Raw genomic sequence first — 12926 nt, forward strand, 5'->3', positions numbered from 1 at the left:
TCAGCTTGAATTACAGGCCCTTCCTTCCTATTCTAACAGCTATGTTAATACCTGCTCCCCTACTGGTTGAAGCCCTTCTTGACATTTTAAGCCTTGGTTGAGAACCTTGACTGCAGACGCTGCGGTTGTTCTCCTTAGAGCAGAGATGGTTAAGAGGACATTTGACAGGGGTGCTCTGTCTCAAACTCCGACCTCCCCGCATGCCAAAATCCCACTAAACAATAACAGTAACAACAACTTGCATTTATATTAGCACCTTTAATGTAGTTAAAGGCACCTCACAGGAGCATTATCAAACAAAATTGGACACTGAGCCCTGTAAGAAATTAAGATAGATGACCAAAAGCTTGGCCAAAGACGTAGGTTTTAAGGAGCGTCTTAAAGGAGGAGAGAAAGGTAGCGAGATGGAGAGGTTTAGGGTGTGAATTCCAGAGCTTTGGGCCTAGGAAGCTGAAAGCATGGTCGTCATGCTGGAACAATTGATTCCTGGGGTGAGAGGGTTGTTCTCTGAGGAGGAATTAAATAAAATGAGCCTATATTCTCTGAGGTTTAAAAGAATGTGAGGTGATCTCATTGAAATGTATACGTTTCTTAGAGGGTATTACTGAGTAGATGCTGAGAGGCTGTTTTCTTGGCTGGAGACTCTGGAACTAGAGGTCATAGTTTCGGGATAAGAAGTCGTACATTTAGACTGAGATGAGGAGAAATTTCTTCACTCAGAGGGTTGTGAATCTTTGGAATTCTCTACTCCAGACAGCTATGGATGCTCAGTTGATGACCATATCCAAGACTGAGCTTGATAGAATTTTGAGCACTAAGGGAATTAGGGATATGGAGAATGAGTAAGAAACTGGAGTTGAGGTAAAAAGTTCAGCTTTGATCTTGTTGAATGGTGGAGTAGGCTTGAGGGGCCAAATGACCTACCCCCTACTCCTATTTCTTAAGATCTTACAATTAAAATAAAGGATGCGCAAGAGGCCATTATTGGAGGAGTGCAGAGATCTCAGAAGATTGTGGGACTGAAGCAGGTGACCGAGTTAGGGAGGGAGCAAGACTATGGAGAGATTTGAAAACAAGGATGAGAATTTTAAAATTATAGTTTTAAACTTCTACCCCCCCACATCCCGACTGGAACTTTTAGACTTCTGTTTCAAATTGTTACAGCTGAATTCTGATTGGTTACCTTACTTTCCTGTCAGCAAAAATTTATTTTTTTTCCCTGTGGAGTTTTGTTTTGTCACAGAGCATGGGGCGATCGTTTTCCTGAGTGATAAACTGCTGGGAACTGACTTTTCAACTGCTATGGCCTGCCTCTCTCTACCTTTGGTTTAGAGGTAGTGTAGTAGTTGTAGTAGTTGGCATCAGGTGGCAGGACCGTATCTCCAATGCAAAAGTCCTCGAGGCCGCCAACATCCCCAGCATGTACGCCCTACTGAGCCAACGGCGCTTGAGATGGCTTGGCCATGTGAGCCCCATGCAAGATGGCAGGATCCCCAAAGACACATTGTACAGCGAGCTCGTCACTGGTATCAGACCCACCGGCCGTCCATGTCCCTGCTTTAAGGACGTTTGCAAACGCAACATGAAGTCTTACGACATTGACTACAAGTCGTGGGAGCAAGTTGCCAGCGATCGCCAGAGTTGGCGGATAGCTATAAAGGCGGGGCTAAAGCGTGGCGAGTCGAAGAGACTTAGCAGTTGGCAGGAAAAGAGACAGAAGTGTAAGGAGAGAGCCAACTGTGTAACAGCCCCGACAACCAACTTTACCTGCAGCGCCTGTGGAAGAGTCTGTCACTCTAGAATTGGCCTTTATAGCCACTCCAGGCGCTGCTCCACAAACCACTGATCACCTCTAGGCGCTTACCCATTGTCTCTCGAGACAAGGAGGCCAAAAAGGAAAAGGAGTAGTTGTCATGATACTGGACTTTTAATCCAAGGGTCTGGACTAATAATCCAGAGAACATGAGTATCCATGGCGGCAGTTTGAGAATTTGAATTCAGTTGAAAAAACCTGGAATTGAAAATCTGACATCAGTAAGTGTTGATTGTCATAAAACCCATCTGGTTCAACTAATGTCCCATAGGGAAGGAAGTCTGCTGTCTTTACTGGGTCTGGCCTACATGTAACTCCTGTCCCACACTGATGTGGTTGACTCTTAACTGTCCTCTGAAGTGACCTGATAAGTCACTCGGTTGTATCAAAGTGTTACAGCAATTCAAAGAGAAGTTTCACCACCACCTCCTTCTCAAGAGCAACTAGGAATGGTCGATCAATGCCGCTTTTGTCAGTAATGTCTACATCCCGAGAATAAACTAAAAGCAAAAGCAAAACTTAGTGCTTCTTCGGTTAGTCTCGTCATAATAAACCCTGTTAACAGGAGTAGATATTCCTAAGAGTGCACTATCACAATTAACATGAGTAGATATTCCTAAGAGTGCACTAACACTATTAACATGAGTAGATGATCCCAAGAGTGCACTATCACAATTAACATGAGTAGATGATCCTAAGAGTGCACTATCACTATTAACATGAGAAGATGATCCTAAGAGTGCACTATCACTATTAACATGAGAAGATGATCCTAAGAGTTCACTATCACTATTAACATGAGAAGATGATCCTAAGAGTACACTATCACTATTAACATGAGAAGATGATCCTAAGAGTGCACTATCACTATTAACATGAGTAGATATTCCTAAGAGTGCACTATCACAATTAACATGAGAAGATGATCCTAAGAGTGCACGATCACTAATAACATGAGAAGATGATCCTAAGAGTGCACTATCACTATTAACATGAGTAGATGATCCTAAGAGTGCACTATCGCTATTAACATGAGAAGATGATCCTAAGAGTGCACTATCACTATTAACATGAGAAGATGATCCTAAGAGTGCACTATCACGATTAACGAGAAGATGATCCTAAGAGTGCACTATCACTATTAACATGAGAAGATGATCCTAAGAGTGCACGATCGCGATTAACATGAGAAGATGATCCTAAGAGTGCACTATCACTATTAACATGAGAAGATGATCCTAAGAGTGCACTATCACTATTAACATGAGAAGATGATCCGAAGTGTGCACTATCACTATTAACATGAGAAGATGATCCTAAGAGTGCACTATCACTATTAACATGAGAAGATGATCCTAAGAGTGCACTATCACTATTAACGAGAAGATGATCCTAAGAGTGCACTATCACTATTAACATGAGAAGATGATCCTAAGAGTGCACGATCGCGATTAACATGAGAAGATGATCCTAAGAGTGCACGATCACTAATAACATGAGAAGATGATCCTAAGAGTGCACGATCACTATTAACATGAGAAGATGATCCTAAGAGTGCACTATCACTATTAACATGAGAAGATATTCCTAAGAGTGCACTATCACTATTAACATGAGAAGATGATCCTAAGAGTGCACTATCACTATTAACATGAGTAGATGATCCTAAGAGTGCACTATCACTATTAACATGAGAAGATGATCCTAAGAGTGCACTATCACTATTAACATGAGAAGATGATCCTAAGAGTGCACTATCACTATTAACATGAGTAGATGATCCTAAGAGTGCACGATCGCTATTAACATGAGAAGATGATCCTAAGAGTGCACTATCACTATTAACATGAGAAGATGATCCTAAGAGTGCACTATCGCTATTAACATGAGTAGATATTCCTAAGAGTGCACTATCACTATTAACATGAGAAGATATTCCTAAGAGTGCACTATCACAATTAACGAGAAGATGATCCTAAGAGTGCACGATCACTAATAACATGAGAAGATGATCCTAAGAGTGCACGATCACTATTAACATGAGAAGATGATCCTAAGAGTGCACTATCACTACTAACATGAGTAGATGATCCTAAGAGTGCACTATCAGTATTAACATGAGAAGATGATCCTAAGAGTGCACTAACACTATTAACATGAGAAGATGATCCTAAGAGTGCACTATCACTACTAACATGAGTAGATGATCCTAAGAGTGCACTATCAGTATTAACATGAGAAGATGATCCTAAGAGTGCACTATCACTATTAACATGAGTAGATGATCCTAAGAGTGCACTAACACTATTAACATGAGAAGATGATCCTAGGAGTGCACTATAACTATTAACATGAGTAGATATTCCTAAGAGTGCACTATCACAATTAACATGCGAAGATGATCCTAAGAGTGCACGATCACTATTAACATGAGAAGATGATCCTAAGAGTGCACGATCACTATTAACATGAGAAGATGATCCTAAGAGTGCACTATCACTATTAACATGAGAAGATGATCCTGAGGGTGCACTATCACTATTAACATGAGAAGATGATCCTTAGAGTGCATGATCACTATTGGACCATTGGTGAAAATTGGGGTCACTGCTCTTGAGTATTTTGGATATTGGGAAATCATTTGAGTCCTTTTGGTTCAAGTCAATTTGCAAGCTCTGTGTATAAATGGAGTTTCGGGTCTTCCAGCCTGATTAATTTCATGAGGACAAAGCCTCAACAAAGGGATGATGGTTTGGGTTGTGGTCAAATTGGTTGGGATATATTGTAGGCTTTTAGAGTTTGAGAAGATTTGGGTGCCCCGATAGACACTCACCACACTGTCAAACAACCAAATCGTATTTGTTATTTGCTGGATCTTGATGTACATAAAAGGGGAGTGCTGCACTTTCAGGAGTGCTCTCTTTTGAATGAGATGTTTAACTGAGGCCCCTACCACTTTTTCAGATAGATGTAAAAGATCCCACGGCCACTATGCGAAGAAAAATAGGGGAGTTCTCCCCGGTGCCCTGGCTAATATTTATCCCTCAACCAAGATCACTAAAAACAGATTACCTGGGTTAATGTACATTGCTCTTTGTGGGAACTTGTGCATACATTGGCTGCCCCATTTGTTACATTACAACAGTAACTACACGTCAAATGTACTCTGGGATGATATGCAGTTGTGAAAGGTGCTATATAAATGTGTCTTTCTTTCTTTATCCATTTGTTGTGCCTGTTTCAAAAGTACATTATTGGTTTTAAAGCACTTTGGGACATCCTGAGGATGTGAAAGACACTATACAAATGCAAGTTCTTTCTTTTCAAATCTACCAGTAAGCTAAACAGTGCAGTAAGTATACATCCAGTCATGAGTGTTTGGAGATGGGGGTGAGTTGGAACATCTGTACCATAAGCATTCGCCCAGAACTACTTTCTGTATTTCTTCGCACTACCAGTGAGGAGGACCTCTTAATAACTAGCCCTCGACAAAATGAAACTCCGAGCATAGTCAAATCTAATCATTGCAAACTGGATTTGATTATTATAAGCATTTTGTGGTGCATCCTGACAGATGTGTGTTTTTTCATTGTTTCTCTTGTATCTTTCAGATTGCAAGGTTAACCTGTGTCTCCACGGTGGTGAGTGTCGAGCAATCCAGAACACAGAGGAGATCATTTGCCAGTGCAGTGATGGTATTGTGGGGAAGTATTGTGATATAGGTACGCTCCTTGATTGGAACCAGCTCTCACAACGACAAGTGCTTTATTTTAACACAAAAGCAAAATACAGCAGATGTTGGAAATCTGAAATAAGGATAGAAAATGCTGGAAATATTCAGCAGGTCTGGCAGTATCTGTGGAGAAAGAAACAAAGTTAACATTTCAGGTCTGTGACCTTTCATTAGAACTGAGAAAAGGTTAGAGATTTAACAGGTTTTATGGAAGCACAGGGAAAGGGGGAGGGGAGGAAAGAAAAAGAGGGAAGGCCTATGATATAGTGGAAGGCAGGAGAGATGAAATGGCAAAAGGGATGATGGTGCAAGGCAAAAGGAGATGGTAATGGGACAATTCAATAAACATAGTTTGCAAGTTCTCCCTGTGTCTGCGTGGGTTTTCTCCGGGTGCTCTGGTTTCCTCCCACAAGCCAAAAGACTTGCAGGTTGATAGGTAAATTGGCCATTATAAATTGCCCCTAGTGTAGGTAGGTGGTAGGGAAATATAGGGACAGGTGGGGATGTGGTAGGAATATGGGATTAGTGTAGGATTAGTATAAATGGGTGGTTGATGGTCGGCACAGACTCGGTGGGCTGAAGGGCCTGTTTCAGTGCTGTATCTCTAAAACTAAAACTAAAAATGAGTCCAGAAGAGGTGTGAATGGCAACAGCAGAATCATTTCCTTCAGTTGCTATCTGAAAAAATGGGAGCAGTTGTAATGATCTGAAATTGTTGTACTCAATGTTGAGTGTGGAGGGCTGTAAAGTGCCTAATCAAAGGATGAAGTGCTGTTCCTTGAGCTTAAGTTGAGTTTCATTGGAACAGTTTAGGAGACCGAGGTCAGAGTGAGAGTGGGGTGGTGAATTATGTGCTTTATCTTGTCATTCTCTGCCCATTTTGCCTAATGACAGTGAACTTTACTGTTCCATTACATTCCTTTTCTGGGATCCTTGGAGCCATAAGCTCAGCTCAGCTGTAACAAACAGACTGTGAGTTCCTAGGACTGGCCATGTAGTCATAACCAAGGTTAACCTATGTCTCCAGAGCGGTGAGTGTCGAGTAATCCAGAACAAAGGGAGACAGGGACAATTGGAGGGTGAGAAGCCCTACTCTGTTTCAGACACTCACTTCATATTGCACCAGGCGGGCTATTTAACACATATAGTGATAGAATTACCTCCATTGTGCACTGATCAGTATATTCCTAAATTCCCAGCTCATGCTCCCTGTAGTGCATTGATCAGTGATATTCCTAAACTCTTGAATGTGTTGCCACCTCTCAGATCCATTCCCATCCTTCTCAGAACGCTGTGTTTGAATCGCTCCAGTTAGGTCTCCAACCCTGCCACAGTACTGCGTTACGGACAGATGAGATACAGTGTAGATGACTTTCAATTTCTACCTCTCAACTAAATGCCGATAATGTTTTGAAAAATAGTTTTCGTCCCTGAGTGTTTTAAGGGTCAAATAAACAGACAAACAACAGGCTTTCTCATAGGTTTAAAAAGAAAGATCACGATTTATTTAACAATACCTGAAAATGTTCACAACCTCACCCATTCACTCATGCACACATATACACATACACAAGAAAAGATAGAGATTAGAGGATAGCATTCATTTAAGTCTGATTGTTGTAAAAAGAGTTCACTTTGAAACCTGTTTGGTTTTCTGGGAGGGATTTTTAACAGGGTTGCAGGCCTGATGTTTTTTTTGGGGGGGTTTACTGAAGTATTGCAGCCTCCTTTGATTAAGACTCAGTCAAAGTTGGTGGACAATCTTGTTAAAATTTCTCAGATGGGGAATTTTCAAGATCATCTCTGCAGTCTGTGGCTTGGTGGTTTAAAAATGTTGCAGGCAAAGACTTTTTCTTGGCTGGAAAGGAATTGCTCAGTTGTTGTCTCGCTCTCTCTCTCTCTGACTGTATTTCAGAGAAATCTCCATTTTTTAAGAAAAACCGTTATCAGGTTGGGTTTTGGTCAGGTGACCATGGATGGTCTCCCCTGGTGTTTTCATACAATGTCTTTTCGCAAGTGACCATTGTTACACAATGGGGTTTCAAAGATGGCGGGGCACATGCGCGGGAGTCACTCTGCGGAGCCACTGCGATATTAAATGCGGATGCTCATTTACATGGCTGGGGGCGGATCATGCGAACATACGAATTAGGAGGAGTAGGCCACTCGGCCCTTCGAGCCTGATCTGCCATTCAATAAGTTCATGGCTGAATTGACTACTCCACATTTGCACCTACTTCTGATAACCTTCCACCCCCTTGCTCGTCAAGAATCTATCTACGCCTGCCTTAAAAATTTTCAAAGACTGCTTCCACTGCCTTTTGAGGAAGAGAATTCCAAAGACTCACGACCCTCTGAGAGAAAAAATTTCTCCTCATCTGTCTTAAATGGGCGACCCCTTATTTTTAAACAGTGACTCTTAGTTCTAGATTCTCCCACAAGGGGAAACATCCTTTCCACATCCACCCTGTCAAGACCCTTCAGGATCTTATATGTTTCAATCTAGTCACCTCTTACTCTTCTAAATTCCAATGGATACAAAGCTAGCCTGCCCAATCTTTCCTCATAAGACAGCCTGCCCATTCCAGGTATTAGTCTCTGTACTGCCTCCAACACTCTTACACCCTTCCTTAAATAAGGAAACCAATACTGTACACAGTACTCCAGCTGTGGTCTCACCAATGCCCTGTATAGCTGAAGTATAACCTCCCTACTTTTGTATTCAATTCCCCTTGTGACAAACGATAACATTCTATTAGCTTTTCTAATTATGTGCTGTACCTGCACACTAACCTTTTGTGATTCATGCACTAGGACACCCAGATCCCTCTGCATCTCAGAGCTTTGCAATCTCTCACCATTTAGATAATATGCTTCTTTTTTATTCTTCCTGCCAAAGTGCACAATTTCACATTTTCCCAGATTATACTCTATTTGCCAGGTCTTTGCCCACTCACTTAACCTATCTATATCCCTTTGTAGCCTCCTTATGTCCTCTTCACAAGTTACATTCCTACCTATCTTTGTGTCATTAGCAAATTTAGCAACCATACCTTCGGTCCCTTCATCTAAGTCATTTATATAAATTGTAAAAAGTTGAGGCCCCAGCACAGATCCCTGTGGCACACCACTCGTTACATCTTGCCAACCAGAAAATGACCCATTTATGCCTACTCTGTTTCCTTTTCGCTAGCCAATCTTCGATCCATGCCGATATGTTAGCCCCTACACCATGCGCTTTTATTTTCTGCAATAACCTTTTATGTGGAACCTTATCAAATGCCTTCTGGAAATCTAAGTGCAATACATTTCCTTCATCCACAGCACATGTAGCTCCCTCAAAGAACTCCAATAAACTGGTTAAACATGATTTCCCTTTCACAAAACAATGTTGACTCTGCCTGATTACCTGGAATTTTTCTAAATGCCCTACTATAACATCTTTAATAAGAGCTTCTACTATTTTCCTTAAGACAGATGTTAAGCTAACTGGTCTGTAGCTTCTTGCTTTCTGTCTCCCTCCCTTTTTGAATAAAAGAGTTACATTCGCTGTTTTCCAAACTAAAGGAACCTTCCGCGAATCTAGGGAATTTTGGAAAATTAGAACTAACACATCGAATATCTCACTTGCCGCTTCTTTTAACACCCGAGGATGAAGTTCATCAGGACCAGGGGACTTGTCAGCCCACAGCTCTAACAATTTGTTCAGTACCACTTTCCTGGTGATTGTAATTTTCTTGAATTCTTGAGTTCCTCAGCTGACGTGCAGGGTGCGGGTGCGCCAGCCCTTCAATATAATTTAAATTTTTAGTTCAATAAACTTGATTTTTAAAAATTACATAGATATTTCCAGCCCCTCTCCCACCCCCCAATAACAATACACTCATTCCTTGCCCTCTCCCCCCCACAAAATACTCACCAGTGTACCTGACCTTCCGCCCCCAAAGTTCACAAACTTTTAACTTTACCTCTTCCCACCACCCCCTCCACCAATCACATTACTTTGAACCCACTCCCCTCCCTCCCGCCTTGAAACCTTACCTCCTCCCGCCTCCTACAACTGGAATATTGGAGTGTATTGGCCGGTGGCAGCAGGTAAGGTATTAATTCATTCATGATTTCACTATTAACATATTTAAATTTCGGCCCCACCGCAGAGTGGCTGGGGGCCGCCATGAGGCCTCGCCGCTGTTGGTAATATGGGGTGAGGCCTTCCCGGCATTGAGGCCACTGGTGGGCCTCTCCTTGAGGCATTTTCCGGGTCGCCCCGCCACAACCCCTGACATTGGGAGGCTGGTAAAATTCAGCCCATTATCTTGGCTTTGAATCCGGAGTCACCCTATCTGACAAGATCTTTTGTCAGTCCAATTTTTGAAGGTGAGAGCCATTTAGCATTGAATGGCTTGTTTAGTATTTTAATGTGCCTTCCCCAGAATTGGTCCAGACATGATAATGGTTTAGTCTCCAACAATCGTGAGAGATATTTACAGTACAGGAGATGATCACCTGACTACTTCCTCCATCTTGTCTATAGCAAAATGCATCAATTTTTTGGAGTTTAATTCACCAGTTCATTTTCATAGTTTATAATTGCTCAGGTCACTTTATTTTCATAACTGGTCCTTGCGTGAGCATGACAACTGAAATAGCTCTTACCAAAGTCACAAATGACATCCTATGTAACTGTGAAAATGGTAAACTTTCCCTCATCATCCTTCTCAATCTGCCTGCAGCCTTTGACATGGTTGCCCACACCACCCTCCTCAAAGCCTCTCCACTGTTGTCCAGCTGGATGGGACTGTTCTCACCATTCTTATCTATCTAATTGGAGCCAAAGGATCATTTGCAATGCCCTGCTCCTGTACCATTGCCTCTGGTGTCCCTTAAGAATCTATCCTTGGTCCACTCCTTTTTCCATCTACATGCTGCCCCTCAGTGAGATCATCCTTAGGAACATAAGAACTAGGAGCAGGAGTAAGCAATTCAGCCCCTCTAGCCTGCTCCGCCATTCAATATGATCTTGGCTGATCTCATCTTGGCCTCAACTCCACTTTCCTGCCCATTCTCCATAACCCTTCAACCTATTTCTAATTAAAAATTTGTCTATCTCCTCCTTAAATTTACCCAATATACCGGCATCCACCGCACTCTGGGGTAGTGAATTCCACAGATTCACGACCCTTTGAGAGAAGTAATTTCTCCTCATCTCTGTTTTAAATCTGCTGCCCCTTATCCTAAAACTATGACCTCTCGTTCTAGATTGCCCCACAAGAGGAAACATACTCTCTATGTCCACTTTGTCAATCCCCTTAATCATCTTATATACCTCAATTAGATCTCCTCTCATTCTTCTAAACTCCAGAGAGTAAAGGCCTAAACTGCTCAATCTCTCTTCATAAGACAAGCCCCCCATCTCTGGAATCAATCTCGTGAACCTCCTCTGAACTGCCTCCAATGCAACTACATCCCTCCTCAAGTCCTTTCTCAAAGGCACAGTGCTAGTTTTCACATGTACACTGAGGACACCCAGCTCTACATCACCACAATCTCTCTCGACGCCTCCACTGTTGCTAAACTATCAGACTGTTTACACAACATCAAATATTGGATGAATATTTGAAATTTCCTCCAATTAAATACTGGGAAGACTCAAACCATTGTTTTTGGTCTCCGCTCCAAACTCTGTTCCCTAACTACTGACTCCATCCCTTTCCCTGACAACAGTCTGAGATTAAACCAGTCTGTTCACAAGCTTGGTGTCACATTTGACCCAAAGATGAACTTCTGACCTCATATTCATGCCACCACTAAGACCACCTATTTCCACCTCCAGAACATTGTCCAACTTTGCTCCCGTCTCAGCTCATCTGCCGATGAAACCTTCTATGGGATGAGCGGGTTGTCTTCTGAGGAAAGGTTGGACAGACTGGGCTTGTTTTCACTGGAATTTAGAAGAGTGAGGGAAGACTTGATTGAAGTATATACGATCCTGAATGGTCTTGACAAGGTGGCTTTGGAAAGCATGCAATACACAATCTAGTAAACCTCCTCTGAACTGCCTCCAAAGCATTCACATCCATTGAGATATGACTTTAGCAGACACAAAATGAGTAGCAAAACAAATACAAAAAGAGTTAAAAACATGGGGTGGGGGGAAATGAGGTCATATTCCCTTCATTCATTGCCTTCATTACCTCTAGATTTGACTATTTCAATGCAGTACTGTCTGGTCTCCCACATTCTACCCTCCTTAAACTTGAGGTCACCCAAAACTCTGCTGCCTGTGTCTTAACTTGCACCAAGTCTGGTTCCCCTATCACCCTTGTGCTCACTGACCTACATTGATTCCTGGTGAAGCAATGACTCGGTTTTAAAATTCTCATCTTTGTTTTCAAACCCCTCCATGCCTCATCCCTCCCTATCACTGTAACCTCCAGCCCCACAACTCTTTAAGATATCTGCGCTCCTCTAATTTTGGCCTCTTGGGAATCCCCAATTTTAATTGCTCCACCATTGGTGGCCGCGTCTTCAGTTGCCTGGGCTCCAGGCCCTGGAATTCCCTCCCTACACATCTATGCCTCTTTCCTCGCTTTCCTTCTTTTAAGACACTCTTCAAAACCTACTTCTTTGACCAAGCTTTTGGTCATCTGACATAATGTCTCCTTATATTGCTTGGTGTCATCCTTTGTTTAATATTGCTGCTGTGAAGCACCTTTGGACATTCTATTACATTTAAAGCACTATATGTAGTGTGTTGATCAGTGATATTGCTGATCTCCCAGCTGTTTTGCAGCATTGAAGGTTCATCCTACTCCTTAAGATCTATCTTTGTTGCATGCTCCAGTGCCTGGAGCAGTTGCACAATTGGGTTGCTGTTCTCCATACGGTCCATACGAGTTAGGAGCAAAAGTAGGCCATTCGGCCCATCAAGCCTGCTCCGCCTTCAATAAGATCATGGCTGATCTGTTTGTGTCCCGAATTCCACACTCCCATCTATCCCCAAAAATCTTTGATTCCCTTGCTTAACAAGGATCTATCTACCCCGCCTTAAAAATGTTCAATGACCCCACCTGCACCACCTTCTGAGGCAGAGAATTCCAAAGTTGCACAATCCTCTGAGAGAAAAAATTTCTCCTCATCTCTGTCTCTGTCCGAAAAGGGTGACCCCTAATTTTAAAACACAGTGCCCCCTAGTTCTGGACTCACCCACATGAGGAAACATCCTTTCCACATCCACCTTGTCAAGACTGTTCAGGATCTTATACACTTCAATCAAGTCTCCCCTCACTCTTCTAAACTCCAGTGAAAATAAGCCCAGTCTGTCCAACCTTTCCTCATAAGACAACCTGCTCATTCCAAGTATCAATCTAGTAAACCTTC

General features: G+C 42.3%; 1 protein-coding gene across 1 annotated transcript in view; it reads left to right on the top strand.

The window, feature by feature from the left end:
* Positions 1-12926, top strand: part of LOC137368931 (hepatocyte growth factor activator) — a 100275-nt gene that overhangs the window by 63413 nt on the left and 23936 nt on the right. Inside the window, exon 12 of the mRNA XM_068029256.1 lies at positions 5425-5535. Coding sequence (XP_067885357.1) covers positions 5425-5535 — 111 coding nt within the window. The remainder of the gene's footprint in view (positions 1-5424; positions 5536-12926) is intronic.

The sequence above is a fragment of the Heterodontus francisci genome, chromosome 4, assembly GCF_036365525.1.
Source record: "Heterodontus francisci isolate sHetFra1 chromosome 4, sHetFra1.hap1, whole genome shotgun sequence".
NCBI classification, from domain to species: Eukaryota; Metazoa; Chordata; class Chondrichthyes; order Heterodontiformes; family Heterodontidae; genus Heterodontus; species Heterodontus francisci.